General features: G+C 44.0%; 1 protein-coding gene across 7 annotated transcripts in view; it reads left to right on the forward strand.

The window, feature by feature from the left end:
• Window positions 1-8088, forward strand: part of Irf2 (interferon regulatory factor 2) — a 102429-nt gene extending 94341 nt beyond the window's left edge. For 6 of the 7 annotated variants that reach the window (XM_052162684.1, XM_052162690.1, XM_052162686.1 and 3 more), the window contains 3 exons: window positions 979-1041; window positions 6151-6197; window positions 7227-8088. In XM_052162684.1, coding sequence (XP_052018644.1) covers window positions 979-1041; window positions 6151-6197; window positions 7227-7535 — 419 coding nt within the window. In that variant the 3' untranslated portion in view covers window positions 7536-8088. The remainder of the gene's footprint in view (window positions 1-978; window positions 1042-6150; window positions 6198-7226) is intronic. The other variant, XM_052162685.1, reaches the window with a different exon arrangement.
• Window positions 8089-19530: the final 11442 nt, after the last annotated feature.

Here is a 19530-nt window from a genome sequence, read left to right on the forward strand (position 1 = left end):
AGATAGGACTTCAGAAATCATCTGTTCTAGAGTTTCCATTTGTAGAAGTAAAAGAATTTTTTTCAAGGTCACCAGGCCAACAAAGTCTCCTGGCCAGGACTAGAACTCAGTCTTCAGCTTTGAGGTGATTGTTAAATCCAGTCCATTTTTCTGGCTTTTCTTGCCACTTCCACATATTTTTCCCCTCCCTCTCTCCCTCCCCACTTCCTTCCCTTTCTGTATAGTGCTGCTTCTGCTTGAACTGAGCTGTTTCTACTTCTCCTGGGTACCGGTCCCATCACTGCAGTGTAAGTCTTGATAGAGTCGTCACAAGACTAGAAGGGGACTGAGAAAATGGTGGGTCCTTTTACCATGACATTCCATCATCTTCCACTTCCTGACCATCTCCATTTAAGATCTTGGAACTCAGTCACAATTAGGAAATCTAACCCCTGAGTCACTGTTATTGCATGCAGCTATTAAAAATAAAAAACAGAGGCCAGTCAGCTCCAGCTAGTGGGTCACCTTCTCCCTGAGCTTATTTGCTGTCTCTGGAGCCCACTTGATAACAGCACAGACTCCGTGGCAGAGTTCATCCCAACGTCAGGTGTAAATTATCAGCAGAGAGATTAACCTCATATTGCCCAACTGCCCGGTTTCTCTCTTTGATTCATTTTCTGAATTGTGGTAAAACACATATAACATAGGTTTACCACTGTTAACAACTCGCTGTCATTCATTCATCAGACATGGTTTGAACTCTCATACGCGTCCATCTCTTTATAGTCTTTGCCAGGGCCTAGTAACTCTTCTTTGTTGTGTGTTTATGGTGCTCTGGGAATTACACTAAATGCTTGTAAGAACTGGCACTGATTGACTTGCTTAATTATCAAAGGAATAAATGTCATTCTCTCCTCTCAAAAATGAAGACTCCAAGGCTAATGTGAGTCTAGGAATGAAAAACTAGTGACATAGTGTCTGATGTTCTTAACCACACAGCAGAGTACTCCGTGGGATCCCAGGCTGTAGTCTCATTTGACTGTCAAAGGACCTGCCAGAGAGGTAGACCAAAATGTTTATGCTGAGGCTAAATCCATGACTTTCTTCTAAGTAACCAGCTGCTCTTGTGGTTAAACAGGAGCTGGGGTCTGAGGGGGTGGAGCCTTAATGTAGCTGGGTTTACCTGTTGTATCAGGTTTCCTCAGTGATTTTTGAAAAGACCTTCTTGCTGTTTGGTGGGCAGTGCATTCCGACTTAGCAGAGGTGTTCTGAGAACAGCTGATGTGCGTAGAGAGAAATGAAAATTTCATCGCGCTGTCTGGTACATTTGCATAGATTTCCAAGGAGGGCTCTTGGCTCCAGGGTCAGAGGCAGCATGAATTTTTGTGAGAGCTCAGCTTTCCAGCCTCTTATTTGATTCATCTATTATTTTCATTGCCAGAATTCTCCAGAATCTTGTAGAAGAAGCTTTACTGGCTAGAGCCAAAAATCTTTCCCTGTTAGTTCTTCTTTAGACTTGGAGACATAATGGGAAGTTCTCGGCTAGCTCCAGTGTTTCCATCAGAAAATTTATAACATTCCGTAGTCCTCTCTTCTCACCCTTTCATTGTATGGCCATCAATACCATAGACTGGTTGCTGCTCGTGGACGAGTTCCTTTGTGCGGACTATTCATCCAAACGTCAGCCACCTCTATTTGCCTGTTCAGTAAACAATGCTTTGCGTTTGGAACCTGTTTTTGACTATTTTTTCCTAGAGCTCACTGAAATATAATCAGTGGATCACTAGGAATATCGCAAAACCATGTTCAACTTTGAAGATCTGTCCTCTGATGTGTGATTTAACAGTCAGGGTGAGAAGGAGTTGAGACATTGTCTTTGGGTGGAAGGATTTGTAAAATTTGGATTTGTAAAATCAAAATTGGGGAAGTATGTTTCAAGTATGCTTCTCCCAGCCTGGAGAAGCATGAAGACATAGTCACTTTGTTTGTTTACTTATTTATTTTTGCACTGCTGAAGATCAAAGCCAAGGCTTTGGGCATGATGGAGCAAACATTTCACCGCTGGTCTCTATCCCTAGCACTCACTGTATTTTGATGTAGCCATACATCTCATATTTTTTTGGATCTAACTAGGATTTAGGATTGTTGGTGGTTTAGTAAAAGAAAACCATCATGGTGATTCAGCAGCTAGGAGGTGGAAAACAGGTTTGAGTAGGAAGCATGTAAGAATTAATTGGTTATATAATCAAGAGAAGAGAGGCTGTGTAGGCAAGCAACCCCACCATTCTTCCGGGAACTGTATGCATGTCGTGAACGAGGCAAAGGTATATTAGTGTGGAAACTAAGAACACACTGATTTGAGCCACCGAGTGATCAGTTACGTCTTCTAAGTCAGCATAACTGAGGCAATTATACGGAAAGAAATCAATGCTGATCAGATTTGGTGGAAATAGAGCCTTCCAGAAAATATATATCAGCTATCACATAATACAATAATGTGTTCCGTGAAATATATCATCTCCCTCTGGAGGACGTTCTCCAGGTGGTTTGGCAATATGTATTCCAAGGTGGATGTGAAGGGTTTGCCTGGATGATGTTAAGGATTCTGGAACTGTTGCTCTGGAAGAGCCCTTGAGATCATCTGCTCCAAGTCAGATCACTTTCCTCCCTTTTAGCTGCTTGTCAGAAAGCAGGCCGGAAAGGTTAGATCAATTCTTCATGTATCTGCTACTACTGTGTAAATATTTCCGCTTATTCTGACCACTCTTGCAAAGTAACTTCCATCATCTTTATCCCATTGTATTGGAAGCCACTTTGAAAAGTATCCAAACTAATAAAAGAGGGAAGTGACATAATGCACGTTGACATCTTGGCAGTCACATTGATCTGGAAGCTGCAGCTACAGCGAGCTCATATGTCATGTAAAAAGTCATTCTGGAAATGGCCATTGTGGGTAGAAATCCAGAGAACAGAATTGAGGACTTGGAGCATACTGTTCGGTAATAGCTATAACAACTGTCACTGATCTGAAAGCAAGCTTTAGGACACTCAGGTGGAAACTCCTGCACCTCCTAGGCTGAAGGCCCCTCAAGGCCACTTTCTCGAAAAGAATCGGAGTTAGAGACTGGTATCTTAGCACGCTTCATGTTTCTGTAACAAAACACATGAGGCAGTCAGCTTTAAGAGAGCTAAAGACGGTGTGGCTCACAGTTTCAAGAGATTTCAGTTTGAAGCTACTTCGTCCGTTGCTTTGGGACTATGATGGAACATAACATGAACCACGTGGTGGAGCAAAGCTACTCAGACCATGGTGGATAGGAAGGGAAAGAAAGACAGGAAGGACACTTCCTGCATAAGTGTGAGTGCAGTGGTCACATCTCTTATAGTTTCCAACTCATCCCAATATCACTGTCATCTGGGGACCAGATCTTCAACGCTTGAGTCTTTGGGAGACAGTTAAGATGCAAACCCTTATGCCAAGTTTCTGAAGTGGAGGGGTTCCATGACTACACCAGAGACCACTGAACTTAATTTAGAAATGATTCTCTCCAGTCAGTGTCTGTGTAGGGCAGAGAATGTGCGCCTTAGCGGCAACTTTATCCCTCCAGTTGAATGCTGGGTACTCACAGGAAGTTAACGTTCTTATCCCCTGCCGGATTCAAAGTCTTACCTAGAAGTTTAACCTGGCATCTAACTTCCAAAGCTTCCAACAAATGTGGATTGGACCCTGATGTCAACAGCTTCTTTCTTTCAACCTCCTGCCTTCTCAAGCCTGCCTGATGTCTTTGTGTTTGCTTTTATTTGAAGGGGAAAGGAACGGGAGAGTTTAGGATTTACACAGAGTCATTAGGAGGGGAGTGTGCCTGGTGCATGTGGAAGGAAAGGAAACTTGGGCTTCAGAGCACAAACAAAGCCAAGCATGAAAATAGGAAGGAGCTCTTGAAGGTTTGCCAGCAGGGAGGTGTTGTGCTCTGTGCTCTGTTTGCAACTCTGGGATCTGAAGTACAGTTTTGTTTTCTCTGCTGACTCAGTCCACCACTTGGCAAGGTTCTCAACATCTCTGTTCCCCATTTTTTTTCCTTCCTCTTGGGAGTGGCTGTCCTGCCTCCTCTGGAGGCTGAGCTGATGTGGCTTTTGTGTTTGGAGAGAAGTTTCCTTTTCTGGTCTTTGTTTACTTCTGCCTGAAAACATTTCTTGTGCCTATTGTCAATTTGTCTCTATAGCTCAGATCATTGTCAGCCAAGACCTAGGCTGACTTGTGGGATTTGTGACATGTAGGGACACGGGGATGTTTGGGGCGGAACATTGTGAGGTAGAGGGTCAAAGATTGACATTTTGGTCAGCCCGTGGCAATCACCCAAGCCTGTCTGAAGTCTCTGGAGAACAGTGGCTGAGAGTAATGCAAACACATTCATTCCTGGAGGAGACTTTTGGATCTCAAATGCTTGTTGTCTGTTTCAGGAATGCACTGGAGGGTACAGTTTGCTCTTTAATTGGCTCTATGTGGAGAGCCTGGTCTCTGGGCTATTCTCTGAATGATCGAAAGGGCTCTAGTTGACCTGGAGCCATTGAACCCAAGGCAGAAGAGGCTAGAAGGATCTAGAGAATATATTGCCAGATGATAGCAGCTTTTCTCTGATTTAGGATCTTGGTGTAGGATGAACAAGACCTGCATTCCAAGGCTGCAGCAGAGTCTAGCCTTAGATCTGCCCCAATGCTTGGCTCTTGTCAGTATATAAACCAGACAAAATAACCTACAAAAGTCTAACGTCTTAGATGGTCTACCCTCTGTGCATTAGTTTTTGCAGTGTTGTTAAATACTGAAGAAATAACTGTTCAGTATCATTTATTTTTTTAAATTTATAAAGCTTAACATACAGATGATGTATAGTTGCCAGTTATTGAATTTGACTCTGTTGAATCCAGCCCAACATGCAAACTCAGAGTTAAATAGCAATTACATTACGGGCACTGTGTGTCTGCTCTGTGCTGGGCCTTTCCAAATGCTCAAACACCCTCTCTCTCATCATCTGATCCTCTCTGGAAGGTGGCAGATGTGGAAGATGTAGCTCACTGTGGTTAAGAACTGTTCTCGGTGTCTCATAGCTGGCAGGTTTATACCCATTGGGTTTATATTATCTATTGCTTTGTAGTAGTACGACCATAAATACAATGGCTTACCACAGTACAAAACTCACAGTCTCTGGGTTGGGAATTCAGGTATGGCTTAGCTGGGTCCTTTGCAGCAGAGCCTTGCTCACCTGTCATTAGGCCTTAGCTAGTGCTGCAGCTCATCTGAGATTCAGCCGTTGAGCCAATGGCTCATAAGGAATTGGCCAGAATTGAATTCCTTGCAAGTGGGGAAGAACAGCTAGCTTTTACCTGGAAGAACAAGTAAGAAGAACACTTTTACTTGTTCATCCCTTACCAAGATCGTAAATCAGAGAAAAGCTGCTATCATTTAAATTTAGCTTAAATTTGCTGTGTAGGCCTTCCTAATACTGCTATCAGGCAAGAAAGCATCCATAAATGACGAGTTGAATCGTATATGATGACATGAGTGTGCTCATATAATTGTGACACCGTTGATGTGTTTGTTCTGTTGGCTAAAAGCAAGTCGCAGCTCCTACCCGCACTGAGGAGGACAGGTCCCAGAGACAATAAAGACTCAGTGAAAGTACTGGGGCATCACAGCAGGGCCGCCTGCTATAACTCCAGTGGAAGCTGGATCTCTATAAATCTAAGAGGAGGATGGTAACAATAGGAGGAGCCAAGGGAAGGCTTCTTGGAAAATTTCCCCAAGTCTGGACTTCCTGTGACAAGAGACATGGACTAGAAGAAAAGATGGTGTTTTATTGTAGACAGAGCTTCAGTGGGGAGGAGGTGCCCTGGGGACAGCACCCCACCCTGGAAGGCAGAGACTGTGGCAGCATAGCCTTGGAAAGTGAGCCTCCGCACTCAGCCCCAAAGCCCACTCCTTCTTGGGGACCAAGAGGAGAATTGAAACTTCCTTCTGCATGTTCCACTGGGAAGTGTTTGGCCTTACAAAGTGGAGGGAGAGGGTTCGTGCAGGTTCTTGTTTCTGAAGTGCTGGCATAGGTTTTTAAAGATACTTCCTGCAGCCTCAAAATAGCTTGAGCAACAAGACTGTCTGTTTTTCTTTCTATACAGAAAGCGAAACTACCGACAGTGTGCCCAGTGATGAGGAAAATGCAGAGGTAAGCCGGCTTTCAGTTGTGTTTGTGTATGTGCGTGTGCGTGTGCGTGCGTGTGTGTGTGTGTGTGTGTGTGTGTTTGTAAGAGAGCGAGACAGACACACACACACACACAGACAGACACAGACAGACAGATAGACTGAGAGAGACAGAGGCAAGGCAGAATAGACATATCCCACAATTCACCTTAGTTTTTTTTATTCTAATCTTAAAATGTACTGCTGAGGAGGGGAAATACAGTGTGACCCTCACAAAGAGAGACAAATATAAGACGGCAGGAAGAGGAAATAGAAGTGAGGACCAGGAAATGTTGATATTCTTAAGGCTGTAAACATCCTGACTTGCCAACAGGAATAGAATGGCCTGCCCAGCCCAAAGCAGTGAACAGAAGTAAGCATCAGACAGAGCTAAGCAGAATTATCTCCATACAGCCCGGTCCCCTTCTCAGTGGTCCCGCAGAGAGGGTGTGTGTCCAGACTCCGTTCCCTGCCAGCCAACCCGCTTCCTGCTTCCCTCTGTAGGCCAGGCTCACACAATGGCAGGAAGTGGCTCTAAAGCTGATGGGGAGAAAAGGGAGTTGGACCAAAAGCTGATGTTCGTTAGAATTCCTAATATTCCGAGTTTGGGGATTCTGAGAGGACAGTAGGCAACTATGATGGCATATTTTATGACCTGGTTTCTTCAAGAATCTTAATTCCTTCTCTACTTGGCAACCAGTAAGTCCAATTGTGGTTCAAAAACCCATGTCTCTGCCCCCATCCATTTAAAAAGCAATCAGAGGGCATTTGCTGTCTGTCTGTAAACTCCTTACTGTATCTCTGAAAAGTCAGGGTAAGTCATTAGGGTGGGCCGTCCTTTATGGATGAAAACTGTCCAGTACCAAGCCTGGGCAGCCTGGGCACAGGAGCCAGATGCCACTGTGTTCTGAGTCTTGACCAGGGATAGCGCATGGGAATTCATTTGAAAAGTAAGAGAAGGCATATGACATTCAACAGAAGGGAAAGAATGCATGTGTCTTGTTTTCTCTGAAAGGGGAGACCACACTGGCGGAAGAGAAACGTCGAAGGCAAGCAGTACCTCAGCAACATGGGGACACGAAACACGTATCTGCTGCCCAGCATGGCAACCTTCGTCACTTCCAACAAGCCAGATCTGCAAGTCACCATCAAAGAGGAGAGCTGTCCGATGCCTTACAACAGCTCCTGGCCCCCATTTACAGACATCTCCCTTCCTGCCCCAGTGACCCCCACGTCCAGCAGCAGTCGGCCAGACCGGGAGACCCGGGCCAGCGTCATCAAGAAGACATCTGATATCACCCAGGCCCGTGTCAAGAGCTGTTAAGCCTTTGACTCTTCCTGGTGGTTGTTGGGTTTTCTTAGCTTTGTGTTGTTATTTGTTTGTATTTTATTTTTTTCCCTCTATGATACCTATCTTAGACAAATCTAAGGGGAAAAGCCTTGACAATAGAATATTGATTGCTGTGTCCGACTCCAGAGCTGGAACGTCTTCTTAACTCAGGACTCCAGCCCCCCTCCCCCCTCGGTAGATGCGTATTTCTAGAACCTGCTGGATCTGCCAGGGCTACTCCCTCAAGTTTCAAGGACCAACAGCCACACGGGCAGTGGAGGTGCTGCGTTGCCTACAGTCAAGGCCAGCATGGTGGAGTGGATGCCTCGGAACGGAGGAGAAAATGTGAACTAGCTGGAATTTTTTATTCTTGTGAATATGTACATAGGGCAGTATGAGCTGTGTCGCGGTCTGCTTCTGCACCTTATCTTGAAGCACTTACAGTAGGCCTTCTTGTAATCTTGCTCTCTTCACGGCACACTTGGCATCCCCTTCTGTGTCTATTACCCCACGACCCACCCCTCCATCCTAGCCCTGCACTCACCCCTCCCTCCCCAACCCATCCCATCACAGCCCCCTACCCTCCCTTCCCCTCCCAACCCCTCCTACCCCTGCCCACCACCCACCCCTTTCCTCCCCAACTCCTCTATCCCAGCCCATTACCCACGCTCTCTCCTCAGACCAGTCTACCCCAGCCCACCCGGTTCTTTTTCTCCAGTTTCCTCTCCTCAAAGGCAAGGCTCTACATCTTGGAGGAGAAGAAGAAGAAAATGAATTTCTTTACCGCTGTCCCACTTTAAGACTGCTTGAATTAAAAAAAAAATCTTTCTAATCTGCTACGCTTGAATGGCACGCGGTACAAAGGAAAACTGTCATGGAAATATTATGCAAATTCCCAGATCTGAAGACGAAAATACTCTAATTCTAACCAGAGCAAGCTTTTTTATTTTTTTATACAAGGGGAATATTTTATTCAAGGTAAAAAAAAATTCTAAATAAAAATATAATTGTTTTTTATCTTTTCTACAGCAAATTTATAATTTTAAGATTCCTTTTCTTGTTTATCAGCAGTTGTTATTACATCCCTTGTGGCACATTTTTTTTTTAATTTTGTAAAGGTGAAAAAAAACTTTTATGAGCTCATGTAGCAATCAAATTATCCTGTGGATTGATAATAAATGAATATGGTATATAGTTAAAATTTTTAATGGATATCACTTCTGGCTTTATGTGTGTCTATTTAGAGCACAGTCACGGATCAGGGCTGACAAAGTGCTTATTCCTGGAGACAGATATGCTTTCCTCTCCTAGCCACAAAGAAGAAGAGGAGGAGGAGGAGGTTCCCGTGGTGAGACTGTGAATAGTTTCCTCTCCCCACTGCAGTGGGCCCTGCGCACAGTGTCCTACCTGAGTTCCCGTCTTCACTCATCATTGATGTGTCTAGAAAGGGTGTGTATCACTATTCCACATGGTAGAAATGGTAGATCTGAAATGAAGACCCTCTACTGGGGTTACCTAGGCAACAAAAGACCAGGATGCTGATGGGCCCCTGGAGAGAGTGTTCCCTGCTCACTGTTCTTATTGTAAGTCGAGCCTACTCCTCTTGGTAGGTTTTTTTTTTTTTTTTTGTCTCCATTTGTAGGCTCATGCTTACGGACTTGAGTCTGTGTTGAGTTACATTCCCCGGGCACGGAGCCAAAACACTCTTAGGGAAATGGTTGTTAGGGTCTACCTTTCTGTTTGTCTGTCTTCTAAGACCTGGGGCCCCCGCCCGTAATGAGTAGGACTTCGAGAACACCGTTCTCTACCACCTAGTTGGAATTTATTTTCTTTCCTTTTGAATTTACCTTTATTGCCTTCCTACACATACATACATACACACACACACACACACACACCTTGGTAGTTCAAGGTACAGCCCTGACCTTGAGGAGATCACCTCCCTTACCCCTCCCATGAAAACTCAGTTATTAAAAACTTAGCTGCCTTCCTGCCACCTTTGGGGGCTGGGAAAAGATCGCTAAGTTAATGTTTGAAAAGGTCCCTTCAGTTTATGAAAGGACAAAGGGCTCTTTTTTAAGTCTAGGGCTATGTGTACCTGTGGCCATAAAATTATCGCTCCTGAACATAAGTCCTTGGAAACTTGTTACTGTTTGGTGCCTTGTTGGAAGTGTCTCACACAGGTGGTCAATTACTTCTTCTGTTTATTTTATTTTATTATTTTTATTGATGAATTGGTATATCTATTGATTACCCGATGTAAGAGGTGTTTATTTTGATTCCCTAGGAGTAATTAATCATAAGGTCTTCAGTTATACGAGCCTCCCCTTTTGATAATTTATATTAAAACAAAAATCTCATTAATCACCCTGTTTTGTTTTGTTTGCCAAACAACAAAAACAGAAAAAAAAAGTAGAAATTAGCCCTGACTCACTTGGTCATCAGCAGGTCTAGGATAGCTTGGACTCTATGACTCCGCCCGTGCCCCCTTCTCCCCCTACCCCTCTACCCCCGCAACCATAATGAGTCCTGCAGGCCCCCAGATGCCACACCACACTCCCGTGCAACCATTCCTGAGGTGAGATGCAGACTGGCCACCAAGTTCAGAGATACATAATTTAGGTGCTCAAGGTAAAATACAGAGTCTTAGCTTATTGGCAATAGATGCCAATAAGATGACAAAACAGAGTGATATTTAAAACATCCCCCACGGAAGGCAAGTAAAGGAAAACAAGTGAGTTACATAAAGCCTGGAGGGCCACGAGGGAGGCACACAACCCAGAAGGACAACTCAGTAACAGGAGCCCCAGACCTTGTCACTTAGAGGAAGTGCTAGGGACACGTGATTAAGTTAATAAGCCTCTGTGTGTGCCAATATGGTTTTTATGACTGGTTTTGCTGTGGGTGTGTTTAGTAGCTATATAATTGCCCTTGGGACAATAGCTTCCATTCTCAGTAGCAAGCACGTAGGTAGGGCACACCTGTAACAGAGTTCCTTATGCATCTGTGATCTGGGGGATTCACTGACAGCATTAAGGTAGAGCAAGCCCAGCACCTTAATGTGGGGGGCTTCCTCCATGCTGTTTTGGGTGTCTTAAATACATCCATCCTCAGATGGAGCTGCCTTTCCTAATTTAGGTGTCAAAGGCAGGTTTTTTCCATTTGAGTGTATTAGAAATACATGGCTAAGAAATACAGACCCTTGGAACATCAAAGTCCTAAAATGATACCCCTTTGTTTCCCCAAATGCAAAGGGCACTATCATGTTACCCACTCCTGAGACAGACAGGTTAGGAATGAGGAAGATTAGTGATTTGGTTTCAGGATTCTAAGTTTTCAAGTTGGTGCTTTGAAAAGTATTTGCTATGTGAATGGAAAAAAAAAAAAGAGTGTTAAGCCCCAAAGGCCTCTTGCCTTCAAACCTGAGAGGTGAAACTTTAGACCTTCCAGCCCAGTCACTAGAGGCTGTCCTTTGAGTGCCTGAATTCCTTAGGCTTTAAGAGCCCCTTGTTATTTTAGCTTGGGACAAACAGACCCAGATAAAAGGAGGAACTCAGAACCCAAGTCTTCTGCCAGAATTTTACTGATGACAGAACAAACAAAACAAAACACCTAGGGAGGAGGGGGGAACTGGGCGGGGTGGGGGAGAGCTCCCGGAGGGTGTAACTGGGAGAGGCTGATATTGGCATATAAAGTGAATAAATAAATAAATTTTTAAAAAACTAGGAAAAGGCTGGCAAGTAGATAGATGGGCCTCTGGCATGCAGAGTATCCAATACCTTTACCAGTTTGGGTTTAGAAAAGGAACAGAGGCAGAAACTACTTTTAACCAGTTCTAATCAACCATTTCATCCTGAAACTCCACCTCTTGATAAGCTCTAGGGCCAAGGTGAATGATCAGAGCCATGGGGACAGGAACCTGACTTGTCAGAGGGCCAGGGGGCATCATGTCCACTGTGCACAGGTTGCAGTCAAGCCCTCCCAGAGGGATCACGGTGATTCTCTATCTCTCCTGGGACTGAAAGCCCCTTGGGTGGAGTCAACATCACATTCTCATTCTTGGAAGAGGCACAAGGCATGTATCTATTAGACAATCACACCAGCATCTCCTATGCCAATACCTACCCACCACTGCTCGTGAGGACCATGCCAATCCTCAGATACTCCCTTCAGCAATGACCTGGAGACCAGCTGCACACCTGGAGAAAGAGGCTTGCCATGGGTGTGTGGAGCTTGGGTGTGTGGAGCTTGGGTGTGTAGTGCTTTGGGTAAGGAGATACAAAAAAACAAAACAAGACAAAACAAAACAAAACTCTGTGTGGTGGTAGAGAGGGATTCTTCCTGAAGCCTGCTGGCTTCTGTGCCTCTACCAGCCCTAGAAAACTCAGACACTATTCCCTGATGGACATGGGCCCTGCAGGCCTTGCTGTGAGCATGAATGAGGACTCTAAAGAGATTCGCTTCTGTGGCCATTCTGACAACAGGTGCCGAGGCACTGTCCGAAAATAGAGCCTGGGCGGAAGGAAGTGGTCAGGTTTTAGCAAAAATGTTAAGTCTGTCCAAGGACTTTGGTCATGTTGTGAAAAGATCAAGAGGAGGGGCCATCTGAGAGCTCACATCGTCTAGAGTGGGGGGTGCATCTCAGTGGTGGAGTGCTTGTTTGACATACAGGACCCTGTGCAATCCCCAGCAACGCAGAAACAAGCAAACAAAAATAAACAAATAACTAAATATAAACTAAAAGTAGAGAGCTTATATAGTCTGGCAAGAAAGACCCCGTTCTAGAATCCTCCATCAGGTTCCTTCAGAAAGAAAGAAAAGTGTGTAGCCTGAGCCTCTAAATAACGTTCGCTCACTTTCTTCTGTGTAACGCGCTCAGGCAGATTGCTGGCCCCGAGGAAAACACTTGGTTGTCCAAATGCTGTTTGTTTAACCCCCCTGTGCTCACGGCTGAAGTCACTGCCAGCATGTTCATTGTTCAGTGTCACAGAAGTGACAATACAGCCTTGTGTGCAGGTCCAGAAGAAAAGGTCCGGGTCACTGACATCTCTAAACTCCAAATGTGCTGAGAAGACTAGGAACTACTCACATGCATCTGCAGGAGCAGTCAATGGGAAAAGACATCAAATGTCTTCTGTCTGATTGAGGTTTGGGCCTTCTATCTGGGATTGCTCCCATTGCCCCCAAATTCCCCAATATACAACTTCAGGACAATTTAAACCCACAGATTGTACTGGGGATGTGCCTGAAGTTTTTTGGAGAATGGGGTGATTCCTACGGCTAGTGATGAGCTAGGCCTTATCCACGGAGCATCAACACTGACAAATGTCCTCTACAGAGAGTCCTATCCTGTCTGTCAACGGTCCCTCTCCAGGGCTGTAAATCCAGTTCTTATCTTCATCTGTAGAATCTTTGCTCTCGGAAGCCCATAGATCATGTTTTTAATGTGACTGTGAAATGCAAGGAAGAGGGTTCACAGCCCCGGCTGTACAATAGTTAGCCGATAGGGAAATTAGAATTTTAGCGGGAAGTGTGAAATACGGCCAAAAGCTATTGCTCAAATTCTAACCAGTGACTATTGGGGGGGGGGGTGTCACATGGCAACCAGTCATTTTGGTGTTTACACACCCGGCTGCAGGGATGGCAGTTGCAGAGCTCAGCAGTTAGAGGAAAAGAGGGAAAATGGTTCGTATCAGCAGTGCTCTGTTACAGGAAGCAAAAACCACAGGGGCTATTTTAAGCACAAAGACATTGACTAGAGAGAAGCAGGTGCTTATGTGGGCGAGCCCCGGACAAGCCCCTGTAGGGCTAGCGTCAACTCCATCCCTGGAGGTGGGATCCCAGGTCATCAGGTCATCAGTTCTGTAGGCACACTGCACCAGCTTCAATCATCACAGAGTTCCTGTCATAGGCCACCTCAGCTGTCCCCTGAGACCCCTCCGACTTTAGTAACGGAACACTGAGCCAGTGCTCCAGAAAGTCCCCAGGCTCTTTGTCACTTATGGGACTGGTTACCATGGAGCCAGGAATATGGCTTCTGCCTCACTTGTGTACAAGCTGAACGTATCTTGCAGTGAGCATCACACATGAGGAAGGAGATTCCAGATCTCCAGCCTGAGCAGGGAGAAGGGCACAGCACGGAAGGGTAAGAATAAATGTTACGGGCTGTTTACAGGACATCTAGTCAACCTCAAGAAACCATCGCAAGAATGCCGAAGCTGGTGAAACTAGCCAGAGAGACGCAACTTTATCCTGCACACTTCAACAGAGGCAAAACAATAATACTACAGAGTGGCCAGAATAAGGCTTTTTGTTTGACTAGTTTTTTTTTAAATATATTCATATTTTATGTGTATAATTGCTTTGGCTGCATGTATGTCTGTGTACCATGAGTGTGCCCTCAAGCAAGAAGAGGGCATGGGATCTCCTGGAACTGGAGTTGCAGACAGTTATAAGCTACTGTGTGGGTGCTGGGAGTTGAACCCATGTCCTCTGGAAGAGCAGCCAGTGTCCTTAACTTCTGGGTAATCTTTCCATTCTGGATGATGTTTGTTTGTTCTTAAGACAAGGTCCCATGGTATAGCCCAGGATGGCCTCATACTTGCTGTATTTGCTATGCTGCTGAAGCTGGCCACGAACTCAGTCCTCGCTGTACCTCCAGGTGCCTGTAGATGTTACCGCATCAAGTGCAGGGTAGGCTTTTAAAGTTAGACCATCTTTACTCAGTTCTTAATTGCTACTGTCTTTAGGAAACCCTCTTGATATTTCAGAAGAAATGTTTATTTCTGAAAATGGGGCTGTTAACACCTTCCTTGTAAGGATGTTGTATTATTAAGCATGATAAAGCTAGTAATGTATGGAGCATACTGTAGACTCATTTGTAACCTCTATATACTCTGTGTATAACATAGCTAAGACTACAGTTTGGAGAATTGGTTCCAAATTGTCCATAGATTCCTGGACTCAAGAGCTTACCAGTGAGGAACTCCAATTTCAAATGTGACTGTAAGGTATGTGTGTGTGCCCTTTATATATCATATATAGTATATACTAGTATACTACATACATACACACATATATACATACTTACACATACACACATAATTTATTATATAACCCCCACCCACAACCTCATGTCTTGAACTTTATTTTTAAAAACTACTTCCATTATGGAACTGGTTTAAAGGAATCAAAGGGTAAATTTTTTTATTGTAAACAGAGAAGAGACAAAAACTTTCTGGTAGTTTTAATTTTAAACAAAATTTTAAACGTCTTATAAAAATCTACTAGACAGAATCACATTAACTTGAGATAATTGGCATATTCTAATTTGCTTCATTCTGGGTCATCAATAAAGTTTCCATTGAGGGCAAGCTTTTTGCTATAGTTCTCACCAGATTTGTGGATGCAGAATACCTTGACCCAGTGATTTTGAAAGAAGAAACATTTTAACACTGTTATTGTTATTAAAACAAAGCATCAACTCCTGCTGTTTTGCTATTTCTTCACTCCAACAGAATCTTATTCTAGCTCAGGGACAGGATGATCAACTTCATGAGGAAGATGATTTTTTACAAAGGTTTATTTTTATTTGTGTGTGTGTGTGTGTGTGTGTGTGTGAGAGAGAGAGAGAGAGAGAGAGAGAGAGAGAGAGAGAGAGAGAGAGAGAGATGTGGGCTATGTGAATGTAAGCGCAGGTGCCTGTGGAATCCAGAAGAGGGTGTGGCATCCTCTGGAGCAGGAGTTGCAGGCATATGGTCCAAACTTCGGTTCTTTGTGAGATCACAGTGTGGTCTTCACTGCTGAGACATCTCATCTAAACGGCCCCGGCAGCTGTTTAAATGAATTGAGGGATACATGAACTTCTTGGTAAAGGAGCTGTCCCAGGGTGTCAGGAACTGAATTCCAGTGGACGAACATAATCTAGGGATGAGGCCAGCTTGAGCCAGCTCTACCAGGAAGGTGGAAGAAGCAACTGTTGGTACCAGGTTGAAGTGACTATGGAATCCCACGATGACACCTACTGTGAAGGGCTTGCAAACCTTGAAGAAAAAATTGTTCAGAGTGATAGCTAATGTTCTGCCTATCCTTCCTGAGTGGAGGTTTCAGTGGTCCAAGCTTGGTGATTATGAAATAGAGAGGAGACCTTCCTTAAGGTAGGCCTGGTGGCTATACTATAGAAGTCCCCAGACATTGTGTAATAGGACTGTTCTAATTGTCAGCTTGACACACACTAGAATCTCCTAGGATAAGAAAACTTCAGTAAAGAACTGCCCAAACCAAGTTGTCCTGTGGGTGGGCCTATCAGAGATTTCTTTCAAAATTGAGTTAATTGAGGTGGGAAGACCCAGACCATGATGAGAAGTGTCATCGCCTGGGTCTGACTCCTGGACAGCAGAGGAGAAGAGGAAGCTAGCTTCATGTGAGGTGTGTTTATTCTTGCTCTGCTCTCGGGTGTGACGCAGCTGACGCTTTGAGTGTCTGTCTCAACTTTCCTGCTATTGTATTTTAACCTGGAATTATAAGCCAAATAATCCCATTCTCCCTAAGTTGTTCTTTATCAGTTTTTTTTGTTTGTTTTTTAAACACAGCAACATAAATGAAACTAGGACACACCACATAGGTAGCTATTATAGTGTGAATGTGTGTCTACCCTCCCCCTTCCGTGTGTTGAAACCTACTTCCTGGACCAATGGTTCTCAGCTTTTCTCATGCTGTGACCCTTTAACACAATCCCTCATGTTGTGGCAACCCACCCCAGCCATAAAATTATTTTCACTTATATTTTACAACTATAATTTTGATATTGTTATGAACCGTAATATAAATATTCATATCTTCCAGATGGTCTTAGGCAGACCCCCAAGGGGTCATGATCCCATAGTTGGAGAACCACTGTCCTAGACCAACAAGACTAAAATGGAGACAACTAAGTCCTGAAAATGGGTCTCTTAGAATTATCACTATCGTCCTTATAAAAGAAGCACAAGGAGTTGTGTGTGCCTCTCCAGCAGGCAAGGCACACATTTTCTGGTACCTGAATCTTAAAACTTACCTACTTTAAAAAAAAAGTCAACAATACGTTTCTCTTGTAAATCACATAGTCTGAGCTACATTGTTACATTTTCCTCAGCTGACTACAACAGTAGAGCAGGCCGAAGCCTTAGGTGAGGGATGATTGACGGGAAGCAAGGCAAGGAGCTGGACCAGGACAGATGCCGCTCTGAGGCTGGTGTAGTACCCTGATCCATCCACAGAGGCAGAGAACAGAACACAGAGAGGAACAGGACTCTGGTGCAGAGATGCTGCTACTGTAGCACTTGCTGGGCCCGAGGTGAAGACAGCTGGAGGATTAGGATGCCTCATGTGAGTGCCGGCTGGGAGACACGTGGGCATTCCGAGTATAACTTGATAATGAAAATAAAGGTTTTCGTTGTGATTTGACTACAATGCTGGGGAAATGTTCGTTTCTTCTAGCGAGACTTCCTCCTTCATCTGTTGCTTTGTGGGTCCTGCATGGAGCACCACTCCCCTCCCATGTACTGGTCAAATAAGACCTAATAGACATATAACGAAAGTTCTAGAAGAAGAGAAGCCATCAATGGAACAGGACTGTGATCCAAGAAAACCTTCTACAAACAAGAGAAAATGAACATTTATACATTGAAAAGACCCACTGTGTATTTTAAAAAAAACAGTTACTAAAGAGAGTAATTGTGAGGCATTTTCTTTTTTTAAAATTTTTTATTATTTTTATTAAATATTTGCTTTATTTACACTTCAAAGGTTAACCCCTTTCAATGTTATCCCACCGAAAACCCCCTATCCCACCCCCCTTCCCCTTCTTACCACTCCCCCCTTCACAATTTCCTGACTTGCATTCCCCTATTCTGGGGAATTGAGCCTTCCCAGGACCAATGGCCTCTCCTCTCATTGATGTCTGAAATGGTCATCTTCTGCTACATATGTAGCTGGAGCCATGGGTCCCTCATGTGTACTCTTTGGTTGGTGGTTTAGTCACTGGGAGCTCTGGGGGTAGTGGTTGGTACATATTGTTCCTCCTGCAGGGCTGCAAACCTCTTCAGCTCCTTGAGTCCTCTCTCTCTAGCTGCTTCATTGGGAACCCTATGCTCAGTCTGTTGGTTGGGTGTAAGCCATGGATGTTTTGATCCACTTTCCAATAAGGATCAAAGTATCCACACTTTGGTCTTCCTTCATCTTGAGCTTCATGTGGTCTCTGAGTTGTATCTTGTGTATTCTGAGCTTTTAGGCTAATATCCACTTATCAGCAATTGCATACCGTGTGTGTTCTTTTGTGATTGGGTTACTTCACTTAGGATGATAGTTTCTGTCTCCATCCATTTGCCTAATAATTTCATGAATTTATTGTTTTTAATAGCTGAGTAGTACTCCATTGTGTAAATGTACCACATTTTCTGTATCCATTCCTCTGAGAGGACATCTGGGTTCTTTCCAGCTTCTGGCTATTATAAATAAGGCTGCTATGAAGATAGTGGAGCATACATCCTTATTGAATGTTGGAGCATCTTCTGGGTATATGCCCAGGAGTGGTATAGCTGGGTTCCTCAGGTAGTGAGGTGGTGAGTTCTGAGGAACTGCCAAACTGATTTCCAGAGTGGTTTGACCAGCTTGCCATTCTACCAGTAATGGAGGAGTGTTCCTATTTGTCTACATCCTCTCCACCATTTGCTGTCCCCTGAGTTTTTTATCTTGGCCATTCTGACAAGTGTGAGGTGGAATCTCAGGCTCGTTTTGATTTTCATTTCCCTGATGATTAAGGATGATGAACATTTCTTTAGGTGTTTCTCTGTACTCCATTTTTTAATAGGATTATTTGGTTTTCTGGAATCTAACTTCTTGAGTTCTTTGTATATATTGGATATTAGCCCTCTATCGGATGTAGGATTGGTAAAGATCATTTTCCAATCTGTTGGTTGCCATTTTGTCCTATTGACAGTGTCCTTTGCCTAACAGAAGTTTTGCAATTTTATGAGGTCCCATTTGCTAATTCTTGATCTTAGAGCATAAGCTATTGGTGTTCTGTTCAGGAAAATCTTCCCTGTGCCCATGTGCTCCAGTGCTTCCCCAATTTCTCTTCTATTAGATTCAGTGTATCTGGTTTTATGTGGAGGTCCTTGATCCACTTGGACTTGAGCTTTGTACAGGGGGAAAGGAATGGATCAATTTGCATTCTTCTACTTGTTAACTGCCAGTTGAACCAGCACCATTTGTTGAAAATGCTGTCTTCTTTTTCCACTGGATGGTTTTAGCTCCTTTGTCAAAGATCAAATTACTATAGATTTGTGGGTTCATTTCTGGGTCTTCAATTCTATTCCATTGATCTACCTGCCTGTCCCTGTACCAATACCACGCAAGTTTTAATCACTATTACTCTGTAGGAGAGCTTTAGGTCAGGGATGGTGATTTCCCCAGAAGTTCTTTTGTTGTGGAGAATAGTTTTTACTATCCTGGATTTTTCTAGAAGACTCTGAAATTGTAATCTCTCCCTCTCTTTCTTTCCCTCTCTGTCTCTCTACTTCCGTCTCTCTCTGTCCTTCTCTCTATCTCTCTCTCCCTCCCTTTCCTCCCCCTCTGTCTATTTCTGTCTCTCTCTGTCTCTCTCTGTGTCTCTGTCTGTTTCTGTCTCTGTCTCTGTCTCTTCCCCCCTCTACCCCCTGCCCCCCCCCATGAGATCTATATCCTGTGACTCCCTGTTATAAAATTTTTCTCTGATTTTAAGGCCCGCTAGATGACCTAGGACATCTTGTCTCTAGGTCTTTCAATAAGATCTACAAAGATTATTTTTTTTTCAGTTACACTAATAGTCACACATACTTTGGGGCTGGATATACCTTTCTGGGGTCATTTTTCGGCTCATTCAGGAACGTCTAGGTCAAATTATGAACTGCGGGCTTCTCATGAATGACATAAAAAGGAATGACAATATGAACACCTTCTTAAGAGACTT

This window comes from Apodemus sylvaticus, chromosome 18 (genome assembly GCF_947179515.1).
Source record: "Apodemus sylvaticus chromosome 18, mApoSyl1.1, whole genome shotgun sequence".
Lineage (NCBI taxonomy): Eukaryota > Metazoa > Chordata > Mammalia > Rodentia > Muridae > Apodemus > Apodemus sylvaticus.